This window comes from Vitis vinifera, chromosome 4 (assembly GCF_030704535.1).
Source record: "Vitis vinifera cultivar Pinot Noir 40024 chromosome 4, ASM3070453v1".
Classification (NCBI taxonomy): Eukaryota; Viridiplantae; Streptophyta; class Magnoliopsida; order Vitales; family Vitaceae; genus Vitis; species Vitis vinifera.
Genome location: NC_081808.1, coordinates 25345454 through 25369928, shown reverse-complemented (window position 1 = coordinate 25369928; position 24475 = coordinate 25345454). Strand labels below are relative to the sequence as shown.

Sequence of the window (24475 nt, the reverse complement as noted above, 5' to 3'; positions counted from 1 at the left end):
ACTAAATCCATGTGGGAAATATGAGGCAAACTTGGACATCAATAGTAAGATACAATAAAAATGCAATACATATTATTTTTCATGTGAAACTTTCTATGTCATAATCTATTGTATAATACATCATGAGGCACTGAAAATAATGTCTTAATTCAGCATGTCCTATACTCCAGCCATGTCTCAAGGTGATGCTAGGTAGCATATGGTGTTTGATAAAACTTCCCTGCTGATATTTATCCATTTCCTTACAAGAAGTTGCATATATTTGGTATTAATTCCTAGTTCAGGATGTTCTATACTCCAGTCGTAACTCAAGTTTTCACTAGGTAGCATATGGTGTTTGATAAACCCTCCCATAGAAATATGCAGCCATATACTTAGAGGACTTGTATATTATCATCGTTGTTGCTGCTGCTGTTGTTTTAAGTTTCTTGGTGGTTTGACTTCATAGTTTCATAGTAGAAAAATTCATGTGATTGACAGCGAGATGCTGCAACTGCTCCAAATGTTGGGGATCGAGTACCATATGTTATTATTAAAGCAGCAAAAGGTGCCAAGGTAAGCTGTTTGGTGATTGTATTGTTTGACCAGATGCTTTGTGGTTTTCTTTGGGTGGTGTATTATATTTAACAAGTTGATAATTGACAGGCTTATGAAAGATCAGAAGACCCCATCTATGTGCTGGAAAATAACATACCAATAGACCCTCAATACTACCTCGAAAATCAAATTAGCAAGGTTACTTTCGTGCATTGATGCATTTATTATACACCATTTTTTTTAAATTAGGTGTTGACAATAGTATTCATGTTACAGCCACTTTTAAGAATATTTGAACCCATTTTGAAGAATGCTAGCAAGGAGCTTCTCCATGGAAGTCACACAAGATCTATTTCCATCTCAACTCCTTCAAATAGTGGCATAATGAAATTTGCAAAGAAACAACTCAGTTGCATTGGCTGCAAAGCTCTAATTAGGTATACCTCAATTATATTCTGTCCTTCTTTCTCTCATTCTTTTCAATTGTTCAAATTTTCATTGGTATGTTCAAAATATATATGATGAGAGGATTAAGTGCTCAGGTTGATAATTCACTGAAGAGACACAAAGAACCATAAAATTGCATTATTTGTCTCCATTAGGCAGTTGTTCATACAATTTCTTATTTACCTATAAAAAAAATGATAAATAAGAAACAATAGACCTTGGCCCCAAAAACTAATACACCTAAATCTCAATTGCTCTAGTAAGAGTTCTAAGCTTGGGAGAATTGTACCTCCTTCTACAGTACATTGTCAGCTTAGACTTAGGTCACTAAGGACTTTGGCCAACTGTAAGACCATTGCTACTTGGACCCTTGAGCTTAAGGCTGAAAGAGGACAACAATGTTCTGATACCTTTTTCCCATTAGGGAAAGGCCCTTTGTGAGTTTCTATCAAAAAAAAGAAGAAAGAAAGGCCCTTTATGAGTTAATTCTCCTTAAAGAGGAGGGGAAAGGTGGTCAGAAAGGTTTTTGGAGGAACATACAAGGCAATACATAAGTAGTTTCTCGATGGACTAGAGGAGCACTAGGGAAGAATTGTTACTAGAAGCAATTTGTTGTAGCCACACCTATAGAATCTGGCACACTAAAATTATGAGTCAAGGAGTCTAACCCATATCATTGAAACAAAGAGCTTGTGGGTTGGTTGAAAATTTTCTTCAATTTTGATGCAAAAGAGTATGTCATAGAAGTAACTTAGCTCTCCGAAAGGTTTTGGAAATTGATCATGGCACTCAGAAACTGAAAGATCTAACGAAGGCGGGAATCAGTGTCGGTCTATATAAGCATTTTTTGTCAGCATATATGGAATTTTCTAATGATGGATTTAGATTCATGGTGCTCCTCTCAATTTTTAGATGTAGAGAATATGAAGACTAGTGTGATGTTGAGTCAACTCATTGAGTTGGAGATTTGAGTGGGTATGCATGTGGTGAGAATTGAGAGCCACTGATGTGGGACAACCCTAGAAGGGTTGCCTACACTAAAAGTAGGTGGGCTAGGCTTTTTCCTTTTAGGGTGTGAGGAGAGGAACAAGGAATAAAGTTTGTGGTAGTGAAAAAAAAAAAAAAAAAAAAGTAGAGAAAGAAGAAATGACGAAGAAAAGATCGAAACCTTAGAGTCTCACTAAGGCCTTGTGGGAGTCTCACCTAGAAAAAAAATCAATGGAGTCTCACTATTGAGCATTGCAACACTTGCAATGAAGAAAAACATAATATTATTATTATCAATCAATTCATTTTTTTATTTACATCGATTAGCCTTGTTAATAGGTTTTTAAAAAAAATCTTAAGTCTACTAAAATTCTAATAACCTATTATGACTCTAATTCTTATTATGATATCCAAAGTCTACTAAGATTCTAATAACCTATTATGACTTTAATTCTAATTATCTTATAACCCAATTAGCTAATCCTAATTTGACTTTAACAAATACAAATCCTACTTTACTTCCAACTAATATTAATTCTAATTTAATCCCGACTAATATTAATCTTAATTTAATTCCAAGTAATATTTTTTATTTTTTATTTTTGATCAGAAACGAAGAAGAATATATTAATAGAAGAAAAGATACAAGAGAAAGAAAAGTTACAAAAGAAAGAGAAGAAAGCAAGAGAAGGATGAGAGGTCCTTCCTACACAAACTGAACAAAGGAGAAAACTCCCAACAATAGAACTCTAAAAATAAAGAGAAACCCCAACGAACTTCAAACTTTTGAGGCACAAACCGCAATCCAGTTGAGTTGTAAAACACTTAGAGGAACTCCTCTAAAAGCTTCAGTACAAGAAGCCCAAAGAGAAGAATAGAACCGAATCAAATCCCATAACATCTCTTCCGTTCTCCCTTTATCCTCAAATATCCTATTGTTTCTCTCTTGCCACACCTACCAAATCAAGGTAAGGCAAGCGATATGCCAAAGTGTCTTGCCTCTTAATGAGTTCCCCAAGCCTTTAAAAGTAATAACCATCATGTCCTCAACACTCCTTGGAGGGACCCAAACCAACCCTGCTAGATTGAACAACTTGTGCCAGAGTCCAATGGTAACAGGACAATGAAGAAAAAGGTGGTCAATCGACTCTCTACTTCCTTTGCAAAGAATGCACCATTGAGGACAAAGGGATTTGTAGGGTCTTCTCAATTGCAATTTATTATTGGTGTTTACCTTCAATCCTACTTTAATTGCAATTAATACAAATTGCCTTTCTTGATGTATATCTTAGAGATTCATCCTCATCAGCCCCATAGAGAACGAATGGTGAGGATGTATGCTCTAAGTAGGGCTCGTGGAATGCAAAGGCCCTTTATGGAAGACAATTGGAAAGCACCCATTTCAAAATTTAAATCCAACCAAATAAGGCTTTACACTTGGGCCATTTCAGATAGTGACATTCTTGTGGACTTAGACCATCAATTGCGCCCACATCTCCATTAATTGGCCCAAAGGCTAAAGCTGGTGGTAAGGCTTGCAATGGCATGGCCCAAACTCATTCTTCTAACTCTAGGCCTTGCCACCCAATTTGTAGGGTTTTGGACGCTCAAGCCCAATTTGTTTCCCTAAGCCAAACCCAATGAACAATATAAAGAATGTAAATGTAGTGGTTAAGCCTAATAGGCCCAATCTCTTTACCAAAACTTCTAAAAAGCGTGGTAGCCTCTCCTTTAACTTATTTCCAGTACGAAATGCTTACAATTGTCTTCTAATGATGTTGTTGGTCCAAAAATTGGGAAGTACCTCAAAAATGATTTGGGGAGTGGCGGAATCTTTATTCAAGAAAGGGGATGACAATCTAGATGATAGTAGGTGCAGGGGTGATCATTTTCAGAACTCCTTGACAAAGGAAGTGGAGCACGACAATGGTGGAGATGACTCGTTGGTGCTTGATGCTTCCTATGAGGGCTATTGAGGACCTCATCAAGTAGTTGTCTAGGTTCAACCATCTTTTCCTAAATGCCTCAACCAGCGATTTAAACCGTAGTGGAGTTAATGAGATTGAACTAATTCATCTCAAATTGGTCCTCTCCTAGTCCATCTTGGAATTTCAAGTTTCATTGAAACCTTTTGGATCTAGAGAATGAAGAACTAACTAGCCTCCTCTCATCCTTGCTTCATGTGTGCATATCGCCTTTCTTTATAGATGATAAGGTTTAGTCATCAATACCCTTAGGTCTTTTCATTGTGAGCTTATTTTATAAAGCTCTCTCAGTTGCTCCTCTCTCTCTTGTCTTAACCTCTTTTGCTCTTGCTAAGTTAATTTGAAACCCACAAGCTCCACCAAAGGTTAAGCTTTTTCATGGCTTGTGGCTAATAAGAAGGTTAATATCAACTAGCTCAACTAAGGAGGCCTTTCAAAGCTCTTAGCTTAGGTCATTGTGCTATGTGTTTGAAGAATAGTGAATTTGCCGACCACCACTTTTTCACTGTCCAATTGCATTAGAATTTTGGCAAAGATTGTTTTGCGTAGTCAATACTATATGGGTTCCTCCTAAAGGCATAGTAGAGCTGATAAGAATCTCCTTTAAGGGCTTTAGAACCCTTCCAAAAGGGAAGACTATTAGGTAGGTGGTTGTCTTGTCCTTGATTTGGTTTATTTGGTTGGAGAGGAATGCAAGGATTCTTAAGGATAGATGGTGATTTGTGGATACCATGTGGGACTGGATTTACTTTTTCTCTTCCCTATGAGCCTTAGTTACCAAGCCTTCTGCAGATATTATGTTGTTTCTTTTAATGCCAGACTAGAAGAGTGCTTGCTTCTCAAACAGGTCAAAGAAGAAAGCTATGATTGGTTGGTCACCCCCCTTTTATAGGTTTGGTAAAGTTAAAACTTTAATGGATGTTCCTTTCGCAACCCTGGTTAGATAGGTATTAGAGGTGTGATTAGAAATCATTTTGGTACACTCTTAAGAGCCTACCCTAAGCAAACAATAGAGGGGTTGGCAATCGAGGTAGAGATATTGACATTGTTGGAAGGTTTACTGCAGGCCAAAGCTTTAGGTCTTTCTAACCTAATTATAGAGGGAGATTCTGCTATTGTATTATCTTGGGTGATTAATAAGGAAAGAGGTTCATGGAAATTTGACAATTAGATGCGAAAATTCAAAGAGGTTGCTAGTGAGTTGGGATGTTCCTTCTCTTGGGTTCCCTAGTCAACCAACAAAGTTGCTAACCAATTAGTCAAACAAGGAGCTAATCTCTTGGCCTCCTTTATTGGAGATTTTCTTCTCTCTTGACTGTGCAATATTTTTCTTCAGTCTACCTTGGTTTTTTCTTTGTGAGGATGTGCTATTTTTTATGGGGCTTGACACTTGGTTACTTTCTAAACACTTCTTTTTTAGATCTTTGAAGGATTGTTCATGCTTCTTGTATTTATCTTTATAGGCAAATGAAGATGTTTGTTTCTGTTAAAAAAAAAAATAAAAAATCTTAGAATATAACATGGTTGCCTACAATGTGATGTAGGACAACCCTAGGATGGTTGCCTACAATCAAATAGGTGCATTAGGGTTTTAATTTTTAAGGTTTAAGGATTGGAATAAGGATAAAGTTTATGGTGGAGAAAATAAAAAATAAAAAATAAAAATAGAGAGGAAGAAGAGAAGAGAGAGAAACTTTAGAATTTCACTAAGGCCTCTAGGAGTCTCAGATAGAAAAAAATCAATGGAGTCTCATCATTGAGGATTACAACACTTGCAATAAAAAAGACATAATATTATTAATGTCAATCAATTACTTTGATTTACTTCAATTAGTCTTATTTATAGGCTTCTCTAATAAATCCTAAGTCTACTAGGTTTCTAATTACCCATTATAACTCTAATTCTAATTGTCTTATAACCTAATTAGTTAATCCTAGTTTGACTCCAACAAATACTAATCCTAATCTAATTCCAATTAATACTAATTTTAATTTAATTTGAACTAATATTAATCCTACTTAAAGTTTCTTTATGTCTTTCCTTTTCTTTCTTAAATATACTTTAAAAGGCTTTCCCCCATTACAATGTCTTGTACTCTATTATAAGCAGTTGCTTTTTTTTTTTTTTTTAAATTACTAAAAAGCAAATATATTAATTGAAATATAATGGGGGGGGGGGGGGGGGGGGGGGGGGCAACAAAAGCTTATGAGCAATAAGAAGGATGTGAAATCTTGCTCTAAAAAGAAGAGAATAGCAGAAAGCTATGTAGTCCTTATCCCCACATGATCCCCAACAAAAGTCTCATTTGATTGGGTTCCCTCTTGGTGAACTCTTTAGCCCACTCGTTTGTTTGTCAATGTACTTAATTTTTCTGGTCCAGTGATCAAAACACCAATGGTTTCTTCCCCTTAGATGAGACTCAAGATATGACTGATTAGAAAACCCCATGGAAGAAGCCACTTGCAGGCCTTCTAGAAAGGCTTTCCAATGCTCATCTAGCTTAAGTTACCTGGAGATCACTGATTAAACTTGAGCTTAAGGGCCTATTTGGTTGCTGTTTTTGAAAACTATTCTAGAAAACAGTTTTTGATAACAGTTTTTGGTATTTTCAAAAACAAAATTGTGTTTGAGAATTGGATTATGGAAAACAGTTTTTGTTCTCAAAAACAAAAAAAAAAACATGTTTGGTTGAGTTAATAAAAAAAGTTTTTTAGAACAACTAAAATAAAAAACATATTTAAAGGTTTTTTTTTCTTCAATTAACTTGATATCATGAGCATATAAATAATTTTTAAATTCACATTTTATTAAAAATTTAAAAATTATTCTTAAATTTATTTACACCAATTATAATTTTTGTTAATTTTTAATAGATAAATATGAACATGGAATATGATATAGATAAATAAAGTAAACAAATTAATAAAATAAAAAATAATTCAAATATAAATATAATTTTTATACCATTTAAAAATAATTATTGATTTCCTAATGCAATTTAAAATATTATAAGATAAAAAAAATTACATGATATAATAAATTAAAAATGATTCAAACGTAAATATAATCTATTTACCATATAAATACATATCAGAAGTTGATCAACATGTAAATTTATCTTATACAAACCATGTTATTATTTATTAAATATGATATTGCATATAAATTACCGAATATTAAATTTGATGTTGCATATAATTATAAAATTTACAAGTTTTTTTATAATGTATAAATTATCAATTGCTAAATATTACTTTACCAAATATTAAATCTGATGCTACATATAAATTACCAAATATAACTTTACCAAATATTAAATTTGATATTTATTAAATTTGATGTTGCATTATAAATTATAAAATTACAACTTTACCAACCAGCAAATCCCTAAACCCAAATCTCAATCACAGTCAAGGGTCATAGGAGTTGGAGAAGAATCTTAAGTTCAGTCCCGGCGTCGGCAACGATGAGTCACCATCCACTGGCATTGAAGCTCTCGCAGTTCGTCAATTGTAGTGAGGTAAGGGAGCCCTCATCCCCTAATCTCTCATCTTAATAGAAAGGTAATGATTGGGTTAAATGGGAATAGTTCTTCTTCTTCTTTTTCTTTAATCTTCATGGTGGACAAGATTGATGGTTTGAAACTGGGATTTGAGAATCTCAGAATCGGATTGGTTGTACCTGGCATCGAATTTGGTGCGATCAGTGTCAAGGCGGGTAGGACTCGGTCAAGTCGTATCGGACCACCATCGGATTCACCGACGCCTTTCACACCCACAACCATTCACTCACGCCAAGACCACCATAGTCAGCCAACATGGCTGCCATCTTCATCTTCCATGACCTTTATTTCTTGCTGCTAAAGGAGAAACACATGTAGGGAAACATAAAAAATAGGAGAAGAAAACACGGAGAACAACTCTTCTTTTAACAGTGAAGAAAACAACCAAAACAACTTTTTTTTGTTCTCTGAAATGAGGCCTCTCGAGAACATGGAAAACACAAAAAACAAAAATCACCCCCTTTCCCAAACACGTTTTCAGTGTTTTTTGTTTTCAAGAACAGAAAACAATTCTTGAAAACAGCAACCAAACAGGCCCTAAGAGTTTCTGCAAGAGAATTGAAGGGAAGACATGTAGCCTCTCAGTCCAAAATAAACCACGTAACCTTGGTGTATTTTAAAAGTTCTGGGATTCTTTTTTATATGGATGACCCAAATTGTAGCTAGAGAGGCATTTTTCATAAGAAATTTTCTCCTTGCAACTACCAAAACCATCAAAGAGAATGACCATCATGCTAGAAATCTTCATAAGAGTGTCCCTTGCAATCCCCACTAGCTTAAATAATTTCTGCCAAAACTAATAGGATAAAATGTAGTGAAGAAACAGATGATTGATCATATCCATATTTCCCATTCTCAATAAACTAATTCTTGGGGCAATAGTTATATAAAATCTCTGGTTTTGGAGCAAATAATTGGCATTGTCTTCTTCTAAGCTTCTAAACATGAAAATTCTAGAAAGTGATTGCTTTGGTTTACCAAATTAAAGTGGACTCCATATTCACTTTTGGAAAGGGTTTGGTAGAGGAATTGGAGGTAAACAAGCCCCTCTTCCCAAGGTTCAGTACTCATCAAGGAAAGATGGAACAAGCAAACATTTTCAATGGATGGAGAGAAGAAGGATCGTCTATTTCAGAGTTGTCAAGGTTTCTTAAAGTCAAAGTTCTAAGAAAATTGTTAAAGAGAGAATAAAAAGTTAGCTTTGGGAACTTCCCTTCATGTCAAGAAGTGATAGAAAGGAAACTTTCATGAGTTGAATTCATCTACAGATATCCCCTGGACATTTTAGAGTAAATCAAGTTAGGCTTGATTTTCTTGTACTCTCTTTCAAAGAGGCTTCCTGCATCTTCTCATCAATGATGATGATGCTGCTGGAAGTTTTGGTTCCTTAGAGCAAATGAATCATTATCCCTTAAAATGCAGGCAAAACACATGTAATCCTACAACTATTGACCCTACTTTTTACTTCGCTAAAATTTTTCATTTTGGAGCCTCTGTTCTCCCCATTTCTGTTGATGATATGATCCAAAAAATTGTTGTGGGGAAATTACTCAAGCAATTATACCCTCTTTCATCAACAATATTATGAACTCTTTTTTATGTCCAAGTGGATTTCCAAATGACCTTTGTAATGTTTATTTTTTTATTTGAAAGTAATAACTCATTTTTTCTTTGTGCAATTATCCTTATTGATTAAAATTTTCATTTGTTTGATTTTTTAATTAGAAATAAAAATGAGATAGCATTGTTAAAAGGACATCCAGTAACTTCTTTTTAAAAAAAATATTGAAAAAACAACATATGGTTCACTGATTCATGAATAAACACTATAACAAGAATTAGATCCATTCCTAAAAGGAAATCCAGTCACAAAGGAGAAAAAAAGGTTTGCAAAGAAGCAGGAAGTCTTCAGGGATTTCAGACATTGGGCTTTCTTATACTGTCTTCTCTGATTGCTTGCTCTTCCCCCTCCCCTGACAAAGTAAAATTTAGTAATACAAGGTTAATTTATTCATTGCTAATGTTGCCTGTTGGACACATTGCTTATATTTTCTTGCTTGACTTACATCTAGTGATATGTCTCCATTCTTATGTATATTAATGTGGTTCTATCCCCTTTTTAAGAATACTTTTGTAGCCCAATGCTATATCAATTTTTTTTATTTTGGATCAGTAATACAGACAGAACTCTCTGCTCACACTGCAAGGGAAGAGAAGCTGAACTTTATTGTAAAACAGTAGCTAATGGTAGTAATCTGTACTAGATTTTTATTCTATTCAATATAAAATGACTTTCAGGTGTACTTTAACCACTAAAGTGCTTGGTCTTTGAAAAATTCACAATGATTGCAGTGTCTGAGTTGGAGATGCTTTTCGGAAGGCTTTGGACACAGTGCCAGGAGTGCCAAGGTTCCCTCCATCAGGATGTGCTTTGTACAAGGTTTTATTATTTCCTCAGCTGTTTGTGCATGTGTTTGTGTGTGTTTTTATTTCATTTTATTTTATTTTCAAAATCTTTGGTCAAATAAGAGAAGTAATATTAGATTCCCAGTAGGGATCTCCCAGATAATGCTAGCATAAGCTGGCTCTCCTTGCAAGAAATGCACATTAGACTAGGGCCTTTATTTTTGTAGAAAAGCATGAACACACCCTCTCCTCATGATTTTGACTGTGTGCACTTCTGTACACAAATGGATGGTTGTGAATTTGCTGTATTGGAATAATATGTCGTTTGATTGCCATTAGCCTCATCTGTATCTCTTAAAGACATTCTTTTGAACTTTTTTGAGTAATAACGATGTCATACTTTTTTTTCAGTCGAGATTGTCCAATATTTTATCGGAGAAAGAAGGCACAGAAAGACATGGCTGAAGCCAAGCTGCAATTAGAACGGTGGAACTTCTAAGATTCTTCTGAGGTTGGTATATTGTTTCACTCCCCTCTATTACTTTCTCAAGTTTGACTCTAATCCTAGGTTTTTGGAGGCAAATGCATAAGCCTCAAGTGCCTCAAGAATTTAGGGTTGATCCTTTTGAGTTAATGTATTTTCATATTTAAAAGATATATTTTAACAACAAAAATACATATGAAGGTGAAGAAATAATAGTTAATGAATATATATAATAGAAAAGAAACCATACAGAGGCATAAACTTTTCTTAGACTTTTTAAGAGCATTTTTTTTTTTGATAGGAAACAACAAAGAGATATATTGATAGAAAAAAAAAGTATAAGAGAAGGATGAGGAATCCTCCCACCAAAGAAAAACTAAAATACAAGAATACAAAAACAAGAAAAAACAATGTAAAAACAAACAAACTCTCTAGATTAGACCAACCCAATGGAATTACATACTACTAGCCAATCAAGTTGTTACACATTAAGGGGGATCCCCTTAAAAACCTTGGAACAAAAAACCCAAAGAGAAGCAAGGAAATGAATAGAATCCCAAAGATTCTTTGTGTTGAATATAATGAATTTATGGTGTACAATCTTTCCTTTTTTTTAATATAGGTCACATGTATGGTAGTTAGGACTCCTAACCTTGTATATATATATTTTCTCAATTGTAAGTAGACACTACATGAATGAGAATCAAGGTTTTCTTCTCTCTCTCTCTCTTAACATGGTATCAGAGCCAAGGGAGAAAACCTAATTCTTTCCAGTTTCCCCGTGTCATTAATTCCGGGAAACCTTCCTGTGACCGTGTTTCATTCCAGTCACCTTCCCCAGCCCCCAAAGCTTTCCGGTCGGTCGAATCGTTGTCAGAAAACATTCACCGCCGGCGACTTTTCCGGCAAACTTTCCGGCGACGTCTTTTTCCGACACCGCCTACATCGTAAGGAGTGCCTGGAGGAGATCTCCAATTTTTCCCAAAGCATCGGAGCCAAAAAACCACCCACGCCCCGGCCACGCGCGTTTTTCCGGCCGACGACTGCATCTCATGCGCCGGCGCGTGAGGGTGCGTGAACCACTTTCTGGCGACTCGCTTCCTCCTCCAGCCTTGCCTGACGCCGACTAACCACCCTTCATACCTGTTTCTACCATCCGAGCCCTGCACGTGCCTCTCTTGGGGTTCTTTTGCCTCCACCGGCCCTCCGAACAGTTTTTCGGCGGCCTCCGACTATTTTTTCTCAACCCCAATCCCTGCACGTGCCTTGGGAAGTGTTCTTCTACCTTTCCGGTGGTGCCACAGTTGTTTTTCTTTTCTATTTGGTCTCTTACACGGGCGATTCTTCGGTTTTTCCTTCTTTAGCCGCATCTGAAGCCGTATTAAGGCTCTCTTTGATCCAAATATACTTCATTCTCCAGATAAGTGGATATGGCTACTAAAACTTCCTTTTTTTCCTCTGTCATATCTGGATCTCCTATGATTACTTCGGAGAAATTGGTTGGCAGTGAAAATTATCTTTCTTGGTCTGCCTCTCTTGAACTTTGGTTTATGGGACAAGGATATGAGGATCACTTGGTTACACAGGAGGCAGATATCCCTGAGGTTGAGCGCGTACAGTGGAGAAAGATAGATGCCCAGTTATGTAGTGTATTATGGCAATCAGCTGATCCCAAGATCCTTCTTCATCTTCGAGCCTACAAAACTTGTTTTAAATTTTGGACTTAGGCCAAAGGATTATACACGAATGATATCCAGCGTCTTTATAAGGTGGCTTCTACTATTGTCCATATCAGCCAAAAAGATTTGGATCTATCTACTTATATTGCCAGATTGTCTCTCTTAAGGAAGAGTTCTTGACTGTGATGCCTCTTACTCTTGATGTTGGGGCTCAACAAACACAGCTTGATAAGTTTTTCATGGTCCTTACTCTTATTGGCCTCCGTCCGGATCTTGAGCCTGTCCGCGATCAAATTCTTGGTAGTTCATCAGTTCCGTCCTTGGATGATGTGTTTGCTCGCCTCCTTCGTATCTCGTCCACTCAGACTTTGTCATCTGATAGCATTTCAGATTCTTCTGTGTTAGTTTCTCACACTACCTCTCAGGAGGACGCAGTGGTAACCGAGGTAGAGGCCAACGTCCTCATTGCACCTATTGCAATAAACTTGGCCACACTCGCAATCGTTGCTATCAGTTACATGGATGGCCTCCTCGCACTGCCCATGTGGCCCAGTCCTCTGATTCTCAGTTGCCTCAGCCTCCGAGCTCCTCCGCATCTCAGGCATCTCAGACTTCTGTTGCCTTTGTTGCCCAACCTGGTAATGCTTCTGTCTGCCTTACTCACACATCTTCTCTTGGACCTTGGATTCTAGATTTTGGAGCTTCTGATCACATATCTGGTAATAAGGATCTTTTCTTCTCTATTACTACTACCTCTGCTTTACCTACTGTTACCTTAGCTAATGGTTCTCAAACTGTAGCTAAAGGTATTGGTTTGGCCCTTCCTCTGCCTTCTCTACCTTTCACTTCTGTCCTTTATACTCCTGAATGTCCTTTTAATCTTATTTCCATCAGCAAAATCACTCGTACTCTTAATTGCTCTATTACCTTTTCTGATAAATTTGTGACCTTGCAGGACCAGAGTACAGGGAAGATGATTGGCATAGGAGGTGAGTCTCAAGGCCTCTATCACCTCACCTCGGATTCATCTCCTGCAGTTTGCATTTCCACTGATGCTCCTCTTCTCATTCACAATCGTTTGGGCCACCCTACTCTCTCCAAGTTCCAGAAGATGGTCCCTCGTTTTTCCACTTTGTCGTCGCTTTCGTGTGAGTCATGTCAGCTTGGGAAACATACTCGTGTCTCGTTCCCAAAGCATTTGAATAATCGGGCAAAGTCTCCTTTTGAGCTTGTCCACACTGATGTTTGGGGTCCTTGTCGGACTGCGTCTATTTTAGGATTTCAGTATTTTGTCACTTTCATTGATGACTATTCTCAATGTACTTGGTTATTTTTAATGAAAAATCGAGCTGAGTTATTCTCTATTTTCCAGAAATTTTATGCTGAAATCCAGACCCAGTTCAATATTTCTATTTGTGTGTTACGCAGTGACAATGTCAGGGAATATTTTTCAACCCCATTTACTTCATTTATGTCTCATCATGGGATTCTTCATCAGTCTTCTTGTGCTTATACTCCTCAACAAAATGGGGTAGCTGAACGCAAGAATCGACATTTTGTTGAGACAACTCGTACTATCCTCCTCCATAGTAATGTTCATTTTCGTTTTTGGGGGGACGCTGTTCTTACCGCTTGTTATTTGATTAATCGTATGCCCTCCTCAGTTTTTCATGATCAGATTCCTCATTTCCTTCTCTTCCTTGACCAACCACTTTATTTCCTTCCTCCTCGTGTCTTTGGTTGTACTTGCATTGTTCATATTCTCACTCCTGGACAGGACAAGCTTTCCGCCAAAGCCATGAAGTGCCTCTTCTTGGGATATTCCAGACTTCAGAAGGGTTATCGTTGTTATTCCCTTGAGACTCATCGATACTTTATCTCCGCTGATGTCACTTTCTTTAAGGACTCACCATTCTTTTCCACCACTTCTGAGTCTCTTCCTGTTTCTGAAGTCTTGCCCATTCCCATTGTCTCCCCACCTGATGCTATGCCTCCTCGACCACTTCAGGTTTATCATCGTCGCCCTTGTGTCGTTGCTCCTCTCTCTTTTGCTGAGGCACCTGGTGACTTACTTCCTATCCCTTCGGCTTCACCTGCCCCGGCTCTGCCTTCTCCTAATGACTTACCCATTGCTGTTCGGAAAGGTACTCGCTCTACTCATAATCCTCATCCTATTTACAATTTTTTGAGTTATCATCGATTATCTACACCCTATTCTGCTTTTGTTTCTGCTATATCCTCTGTTTCTCTTCCAAAGAGCACCCATGAAGCTCTTTCCCATCCAGGCTGGCGACAGGCAATGGTGGATGAAATGGCTGCTCTGCACTCTAATGACACTTAGGATCTTGTTGTTTTACCCTCTGGTAAATCTACCGTTGGCTGTCGTTGGGTCTACGCAGTTAAGGTTGGTCCTGATGGTCAGGTTGATCGCCTTAAGGCCCGCTTAGTTGCTAAAGGTTATACTCAGGTTTATGGTTCTGATTATGGTGACACATTCTCCCCTATTGCCAAGATTGCTTCTGTCCGTCTGCTTCTTTCCATGGCTGCTATGTGGTCTTGGCCTCTTTATCAGTTGGATATTAAAAATGTCTTCCTTCATGGTGATCTTGCCGAGGAAGTTTATATGGAGCAACCTTCTGGTTTTGTTGCTCAGGGGGAGTCTGGTTTAGTGTGCAGGTTACGCCGTTCTCTATATGACTTGAAACAATCTCCTCGAGCATGGTTTGGCCGTTTTAGTTCTGTTGCTCAAGAGTTTGGCATGCTTCGCAGTACAGCAAACCATTCAGTTTTCTATCATCATAACTCCTTATGGCAGTGTATTTATCTGGTTGTTTATGTGGACGACATCGTCATTACAGGCAGTGATCAAGATGATATTTAGAAACTAAAGCAACATCTTTTTACCCACTTTCAGACCAAAGACTTGGGGAAACTGAAGTATTTCTTGGGAATTGAGATAGCTCAAACCAGTTTCGGTGTGGTCTTTTCCCAAAGGAAGTATGCTTTAGACATCCTGGAAGAAACTGATATGTTAAACTGTAAACCGATAGACACACCTATGGATCCGAATGTCAAACTTGTATCAGGACAAGGGGAGCCTTTAGGAGACCCTTGGAGATATCGACGACTCGTAGGTAAATTGAACTATCTCACCATTACTCGTCCAGACATTTCTTTTCCTGTGAGTGTTGTTAGTCAATTCCTACAGTCACCATGTGATAGCCATTGGGATGCCGTAATCCGCATTCTTCGATATATCAAAAGTACACCAGGCCAAGGTGTGTTGTACGAGAACAGAGGTCATACTCAGGTTGTTGGTTACACAGATGCAAATTGCACTGACTCACCCACAGATAGACGTTCCACTTTAGGGTACTGTGTTTTTATTGGAGGTAATCTAATATCTTGGAAGAGTAAGAAACAAGATGTAGTAACCAGATCTAATGCTGAAGTTGAGTATCGAGTTATGGCTTTGGCAACTTGTGAACTCATATGGTTGAGACATCTCCTTCGAGAGTTGAGATTTGGAAAGGATGAACAGATGAAACTCATCTGTGATAACCAGGCCGTATTACATATTGCATCCAATCCAGTCTTTTATGAAAGGACCAAACATATTGAAGTTGACTGTCACTTCATTAGAGAGAAGATCGCATCAGGATGTGTTGCTATAAGTTTTGTTAATTCAAATGATCAACTAGTAGACATCTTCACTAAATCTCTTAGAGGTCCTAGGATTCAATACATTTGTAACAAGCTTGGTGCATATGATGTATATGCTCCAGCTTGAGGGGGAGTGTTGAATATAATGAATTTATAGTGTACAATCTTTATTTTTTTTTAATTTTGGTCACATGTATAGTAGTTAGGACTCCTAACCTTGTATATATATATTTTCTCAATTGTAAGTAGACACTATATGAATGAGAATCAAGGTTTTCTTCTCTCTCTCTCTTAACACTTTGAATTCCTTGCTTCATCCTCAAATATCCTCGCATTTCTTTCTCGCCACACAACCCAAATTAAAGCAATGCACGTAGCTTGCCACAAAACTATCCCTCTCTTAGATAAACCAAAACCCTTATAATTGATGAACAACATGTCGTAAATGCTCTTCGGGGGAATCGAATCCATCTTGGCTAACTGAAATAATCTGTGTCACAACTCTATAGTCAAAGAGCAATGTAGGAAAAGATGATCTGTTGATTCTCCATGCTTCATGCACAACTTACAAATGTTAGGACTGAGAGCTTTGTAGGGTTTTCTCAATTATAGCAAGTCATTAGCATTTACCTTCTTGTGTGCCACTAACCAGACAAAGGACTTGACATTGAAAGGGACTTGAGAATTCCAAACGAACTTAGTAGGGAAAATTGGAGAAGAACCAGAAAATTGGGATAAGGCAAGAAAGAAAGATTTGACTGTAAAAAGCCCTAAAGAAAATAAAGACCAGGATCTTGCATCTGAAACCGATGGTGATAAATGTAGACAATCAAGTGACCACATGAGGTCTTCTAAATCTTCTATCTCAGGATCAGAATGATTACGTCGAAAATTAAAGTTCCAAGAGAAGGGACGGGTAGCACCAAGAATTGAGGATATAAGAATATTTTTATCCGTGACTACTCTAAATAGTCTTGGATATTGGGATCCCATAGGTTGGCCCCCCCACCAAAGGTCTTCCCAAAACCGAATTCTTTCCCCATTTCCTACCACAAACCGAGTATACTTGGAAAACTCCTGAAAAACTTGTGCAATAGCCTTCCAAGGACAACGATGTGATCATCTGATTATAGTGTTGGCATCCCAACCATTGGAATGTGACCATAAATGCTTAAAATAACCTGATGCCACAGAGCTGAACCCTCCCTAGGGTACCTCCACAACCATTTCCCTAAGAGAGCGAGATTCCTTAGAGAAATCTTCCCAAATCCCAATCCCCCTTTTGCCTTTGAATTACACACTACATCCCAACTAACAAGATGATCTCTTTTACCTTCCTCAACCCCTGACCATAAAAAATCCCTTTGCAATCTCTCAATTTTTGCAGCTACTGAAACGGGTATCTTAAACAAGGAGAGAAAGTAGCTAGGCATGTGGGTAAGGTAAGATTGGATAAGAGCCATCCTACCTCCAAAAGATAAGTAAGTCTTTTGCCACCCATCTAATCTCCTCGAGATTCTCTCAATTATTGGATCCCAAAAACCACAAGCCTTAGGGTTCCCTCCCAAAGGAAGACCTAAGTAGAGTATAGGTCAATCAGAAGCCTTGCAATCAAGCAACTCGACCAACCTAGAAAGATGATTTTGATCGAGATTGATGCCAAAAAGATAACTCTTGTCAAGGTTAACCTTAAGACCAGAAATATGCCCAAACACTAGCAATAAACTCTTGAGAGTCTGCAGTTCTTCCTCACAAGTGTTAGGAAAGAAAATGGTATCATCTGCAAATTGCAAATGGGACACCCTTATTCTGTTCCTACCCACCCTAAAACCCTCCAACAAATTTCTTTCCTCTGCTCCTAATAACATCCTGCTCAGTACATCTGCGACTAAAGTAAACAAAAAAGGGGATAAAGAGTTACCTTGTCTTAAACCTCTAGATGCCTTGACCCACCTTTTAGCGTTTCCATTTACTAAGACTGCAAAAGAAACAGTGGACAAACAACCTCTCATCCATTTCCTCCATCTAGGACTAAACCCCTTCTTCTCTAGCACATGATCCAAAAAATCCCAACTCACGTGATCGTAAGTCTTTTCAAAGTCAATTTTGAAGACAACTCCTTCCTCCCCTAATCGTCTTTTCTCATCCACTATCTCATTGGCTATAAAAACTGCATCCAATATTTGTCTCCCTTGAACAAAAGAACCTTGAGGAGAATGGATAGTTTCGTGTAGTACCCCTCTTAGATGCTCTAATAGCACTTTGGCTATTATCTTGTAGAGACCAGTGATCAAGCTAATAGGTCTAAAGTCTGAGATTTTCTTTGTCATGCTTTTTTTGGGCAACAGAACTTGAAGGAGGCATTAGTACTTTGTCATGCTTTTTTCAAAGGAGACATTTTAAGAGCATTGTAGATCTACAACTATATATATATATATATATATATATATATATATATTTTTTTTTTTATAAAAAAAAAAATGTATTAATTGTGAAAAAAAGTGCATGAGAAGGATGAGAGATCCTTCCCACAAAATACAACAAACTTACCAAAGTATGATTAAACTCCACTATATAAGGAGAACTCTGCATAAAGGTTTAGTCCACTTAAGGATATACATAGATGACATCTCCTCCAAATTGGGCTCGACTCCTCTCATTGTTATCCAACCTTTTTGATTTATAAATCAAATGCTAACAAAGTTGAATAACATTGAGTGGAACGCCTTTTTAGGCTTTGGTACAAAAGGCCAACAAGTAGGAATAGAAGTGAAGTAGATTTGACAAATTTATGATTCTCCATTTTTCCCCATAGACAAAAAGACTTTTTTCCAACGGTCCAATTTCCTCAATATTCTATCAACTAATAGATCCTAAAATCTGCTCGCCTTTGGATTCCCTCCTAATGGAGGACCCAAGTAAGATAAAGGTCATTATAGGACCTTACAATCAAGCATTGAGGCCAACTTGGACACCATATCTTGACTTTTATAGATACTAGAGAGAGTACTCTTCTCTAAATTGATTTTTAGGCCTTGATATTTGCCTAAAAACCATTAGGATTGGCTTAAGGTTTTATAGATTTTCCATTGAGGCTTTAGAGAAAAAATATGGTGTCACCTACAAATTGTAAAAGAGATACTCTTGTCCTATTGCTGCTTACTATGAGGCCCTCCGATAAACCATTTTCCTATGCTCTAATCATCATCCTACTTAAGACGTCAATTACAATGATGAAAATGAAAAACGAGGAAAGATGATCTTCTTGTCTTAAACCTCTGGTTGCCTTAACCTAACCTTTGACATTTCCATTCACATGATCATAGGCCTTTTTGAAGACTACACCTTCCTCCTTTAAACGCCTTTTCTCATCCACCATTTCATTGGCAATCAAAATAACATCCAAAATTTATCTCCCCTCAACAAAGGCTCCCTGGGATATGTGGATGGTTTCATGGAGAACTCTGCATAAGTGCCTTAATAAAACCTTAGGTATAATCTTATACAAACTTGTAACTAGGATAATAGATTTAGAATATGAGATTTTGTTGGTTTGATCGTCTTTTTGGCACTAGCAATGAATGTGGCATTGCTCTTTGATTTATTGTCCCATTATTGTGGAACTCCAAGAACACCATCATAAGGTCCTCTTTGATCATGTACCAACATTCGTGATACATTGCAATGGTGAAACCATCAAGCCTAAGGGCCTTTTTCTTGTTCAACTGAAATATGGTGAAGTGTACCTCCTCTTCTAAAAAGGGTTGGTCTAGCCATGCAACACTTCCTAGATATAAAAGACTAATCCAATCTTTCTATCCTACAAGAATTGCATGATGGCTGGGAGTATAGCTTATTAAAAAAATGCACTATCTCCTTTGAAATATTTTCAATGTTGCCTAGAGTTACCCCCTCTTCAAACACCAAGGATTTTATGACCTTCCTATTTTGCCTACCATTGGCTATCCTATGGAAGTATTTAGAATTACAATCTCCTTTTATCTATCTAACCTAAGAATTTTTCCTTTAATGAACCTCTTCCTTTAATAGTAGCTCCTTAAGTTCACCTTTCCTTAAAATTCTCAATGTTGAAAGTTCAGGAATCAAATTCCCTTCCTGCTCATTGATATTAACCCTGAATATGTCTGAAAGAATGTTCTTTTTCTCCTTTAAATCTCCAAAAGACACCTTGTTCCAATTTTTCCGTTTAGATTTAACAAAATGTAGCTTCTTCATGAACATTCCCAACCACCAACTTGACACTCCCACCACCAATAACTAAATCTTCTCTTGAAATGGAGCTGAACTTCACTTAAATGGTTTGGTATCTAGAGAGATTGGGCAATGGTTAGAGGTCAACCTAGGAAGCATTTCTTGGAGGCTTTAAGGGAAACTTTGATCCCACTCGTTTAAGTACAAAAATTTATCCAACCTCTTGCAAATGGGGACTTCTTGCATGTTTGACCAAGTGAAAGATGCATTTCTAAGAGGGGGGTTGACTAACTCACTTTCTCTTATGAACTCATAAAAAATCCTCATGGTAGGGGTTAACCTAGAGCCACCTAATTTCTTTGAGATTCTTTTCAAGACATTGAAGTCCCCTTCTGTACACTATTTTCAGGAAAGTTAGACCAAAAAGGTCCTGAAGCTTAACAGAAAATCCTTTCTCATGTTAGAATTATTAGGACCATAAACTAATGTGAGCCAAAAGATTCCCTTTTATCCAAACTTAGCTTAATTGTTACCAAAAAAGGCCTAAATACCATCTTTGAATAGTTGAACTCGTTTGAATCCCATATTATCACAATCCCTCTTGATGTCCCACAGGTCGAAAGAATATCCCATTTCTTATTTCTAAATTTCCACACATTGCCCACATACCTCTTATCAGAAGTCTTCCTCTTTGTTTCTTGAAGCATCACAATGTTTGGGGTTTCAAGACTAAGAAAATCCTTCACAATCATTTTCTTTCTTGAACCCAACCCTCTAATATTCTAATTAATGATCTTCATATGAACACTTAAAAGCTCAACGACTATTGGAACAAACCGAAGATCCCCAAAATCTCAAGGTAAAGGTCTATACTTCCTCCTAACAAAAATGTTGTCCAGTGATAGTACACTATTGCCCACTGGTATGACATCCTCACCACCTTTGACTAGCCTGATGTTCACAATTTCCAAAATCGACTTTACACTAGCCATTTTACCAAGTGTGAACCCTTTATGCTAAATCCTTCCAACGAGGTGGAGGTAGGTTCTAGAGGTTGACCATTGACTGTGAAAGATACTAAGGTTGCTAAGTGGTGACTTGTGGAAAGAAATGCCTTTTAGCTTTTGGCTATTGATTTATCTAGGGGACTCCATGCCTTGAAAAATGGGATCACCAACATTAAGTACAAATCCTGAGACAAATTCATTCGCTGGAATTACAACTAGGGAATCTAGACTAGACATAAAGGTTTTATTAAAATAGACTGAGACCGATCAAGGTGAGAAGTGGAAGCAAGGGGAAGAGGATGTGAATCAGAAGCTTGATCTAAGAATTGACCCTCATAGGTGGTTTCAAGGTTGGAAGGAAATACTTGAATAGGCAAACCACAGTGAGGAATCCCTTCTCCTTCTTCAATCCCTCTAGTGCCTGCACAGGTAATTTCTGAAATGGGACATTGTTCGGCTTGGTTAAACGCAATCAATCCTTGACCCTTTATAGGACTTGCTTCATCTGATGGACCGATCAAACTCTTCTCTATGGGCCTTTCTACCTCCACTACAGTAATATCTTTAGAATAAGATGCACATTGAAGTCCACGTCCACCTAATAGACTTGTCCTCCCTTAAATCCCTTTGGAACTTTGACTTGTGATTTCTCTTTGTGAATGAGCCTTTGTAAGGTGGAGGCAAACTACTCATGCAAAACCTCACATTGCCTGGGATTGCCCTTCGAGTGGGCATGTCTTGTGAACCTGCAGTGGGTTGGTTCTCCACAAGGGAGACAAATGTTCCTTGGACTTTTGGAAGAAAGGAATCTGATGGGCCACTCTTTAAGAGCACTGAAGGCTAGCTTAGATCACCAACTTGGCTCAATAAAAGGTTTGGGCTCCTTTCTTATAATTGAGTTGGTCTTCCTCTTATTGAGACAAAGGACCTCGATCCTTCTCCACTCTTTGGGCTCCCTCCACGTTGGGTCTTAAGTTCTTAACGAAAGAAAGAGGTATGGGTCTATCAGTTGAGAGAGCTTTAGGACTCGGTGGGCTTTCTGCTACTTCTAAGCCTCTTTTCTCCTCAGCATGGCCGTTCTTCCTCTTCAGTGCTTTGTTTGCTTTGGGTTTGAATTTGAAAATGAGAAAAAAAGAGAAAATGGAGTACAATTGTTTTCCATCTTCTCTCTGGTTTTGCCAAGTGCCCCCTACCCTGATTTTGCCCATAAACAAAACCTCTACCATTGAGTTAAACTCACCTCTATTACAAGTTGGCTCAGCCTTCTCATGGCTTCTTTTTTCTTCTGCATCAGAGACAGACTGTGATCGTCAATCTCCAAGCAGCGTCTCTCACCTCCAGAAGCATTGGCAGCACCATGCATGGGTGCATATGTACTCTCATTTTTTACTTTTGGTAAATCAACGAGCTTCAACATGTGGCGATCTGCCTCCATCACCTTTCCCTCCCTAGGGCCTCATTTTGTTTTGAAAATGGTTTTCGTTCCATGGGTGGAAAGGAAGGCCTCTTAGTTCAATCCATTTCCGCGTACCCCCCTTCACTACAAACCTTCCTTGCTTTTGAAGCCACAATGCTCTTTTAGCGGAGTCCACAAAGAACAACCTTTAATATGTCGAAAAATGGAGTTATAAACACCATTCCCCTCATACCCAACTTTCTAGCAATAACCTTTCTTGCACCGACCCAATCTAGACCTCCTACCCCACTTTCACAAATCACAACTCTAGCCCACTTCCCAACTGGGGATAAATCTTTTTTTCTTGAACTCTTCGACAACTATTGCATAGGAGCGTTTACTCTATAAAAACGATCACCCATAGGTTCCTCTGTATTCACCTCCTTTGTTTGTCTTACCACAATAGCATCAAAAGGGGACTTTGATGTTGAGGATATCTTCTTCCTTAGGGTTTCCCATCTCTACTTTTATGACCCTTAGGAATAACCATTGCTGTGGTTATTTGATTTGTAACAAACTTGATATTTTGATGAGTCTTCCATTGTTTAAAATAGATCTTCAATAGATCTGTCCTTGTTTTTCCCCTGTACTTCTGAATGAAACCTAGAGAACTGTCCAACTCCAATGCCTTCTTTAATTGCTCCATCAAGTGATCTCATCTCTTTCGAAGGCCTTTGAGAAAACAACGCCTTGATGCCTTTCCATGATAGAAATCCATTTTCCCTGTTGGAAGCCTTCAAACTTAACCCCAAAGATCATTTCTTCTTCAAAAAACTTCACCAACATCGCCATGGGAGTAGTTATAGAAAGGATTTTTTTTAATCTAGTGCAACCAATATGATTGGTTGTTACCTACAACTATAATTTTGATTAAACAAAAGAAGTTATGACCTTGTTTGATAACCATTTTTTAAAATATTTTTATATTCTTAAGAACTAAAAAATAGTTTGATTAAACAAAAGAAGCTATGACCCTATTTGATAATTATTTTTTAAAACGGTTTTCTATTATTCAGAACTAAAAAAATAGAAAAATGTGTTTGTTAATTAGAAAATAGAAAATAATTTTTTGTTCTTAAAAACATAAAATATGGTGTTTTCAAATAATATCTTTTAGTTGTTTTTTATTGTTCATTTGTCTGTTTAAAAAAAATAATTATATAAATATGTAGAATTATTAAAAATAAAGTAGCATATATAATATTTATTTTTAAAAACATAAAAACATATTAAATGCATTTCAAGTTCCCAAACAAACTTTTGTTATACAAAACATTTAAGAACAATGTTTAAAAAAACAATTCTTAAAAACTGTTTTTTTTAAAACACTTTGCAAACAGAGCCTACAATATCAATACCTGCATTTTTGCTCCGTTTAAAGAGAAAGGACAACTTCAAACCTTTCTCATTTTGTTGTTGAATTGAGTTTGAATCTCACAATGTTTTGCATGACTATGTGGCTTTTCTATGTATACAGGGTCACTCATTTTCATCACAAGTTTGGAAAGAGAAAATAGATGGTGCAAGCTTGCTTATGAGAGAAAGGTCTTTTGATGTCTGTGCAACATTTGCAGGTTTTGGTGGCCCAGTTACTTGACGTATCGGTGTAGAACATGTTGCATTGCATGTTTGAGACGAAGGCCTTCAAACTAACTGATTTGTAAAAAAGTTGGACACTACAGGATACAGGGTTTGCCTGAATTTTCTTATCCTGTTATGGGCGACGATTGGAGGTATAAATTTATTTTTAAGTGGTACAAGATTTTTGCCAGGAATCACTTCTATGCTCTGGCTTCTATCAAGATTGATCCACACAGCTTTTCCTCATAATACCGTCCAACATGCCCTTTTATAAGTCCTAATTTCCATAATCAATTTAACAAAAAGGAAAAAACTTATTTTGACAATGGAAAACTAAAATTGTGCCCTTGAGTTCAAGTGTTTCATAAATAACAACAAAAGCAAAATTAAAGGAAATTTAAATGATTTAATAATTTTAATTGATTTATGATTTAACTTGGAGGTAGGGAGGGTTTGGTATAACGTTGA

At 37.3% G+C, this 24475-nt stretch overlaps 1 protein-coding gene across 4 annotated transcripts in view; it reads left to right on the top strand.

Annotated features, from left to right (window-relative positions):
- The window catches only part of LOC100246530 (DNA polymerase delta catalytic subunit), a 65881-nt gene extending 41701 nt beyond the window's left edge, over positions 1–24180 (top strand). Inside the window, exons 25-31 of one of the 4 annotated variants that reach the window (XM_010651045.3) lie at positions 481–555; positions 646–735; positions 814–974; positions 9693–9766; positions 9872–9959; positions 10337–10436; positions 24001–24180. In XM_010651045.3, coding sequence (XP_010649347.1) covers positions 481–555; positions 646–735; positions 814–974; positions 9693–9766; positions 9872–9959; positions 10337–10424 — 576 coding nt within the window. In that variant the 3' untranslated portion in view covers positions 10425–10436; positions 24001–24180. Of the gene's footprint in view, positions 1–480; positions 556–645; positions 736–813; positions 975–7367; positions 7460–9692; positions 9767–9871; positions 9960–10336; positions 10437–13043; positions 13479–23903 lie in introns of those variants that run through there. The other 3 variants (XM_002264349.4, XM_059736546.1, XM_019219521.2) reach the window with 3 other exon arrangements.
- Positions 24181–24475: the final 295 nt, after the last annotated feature.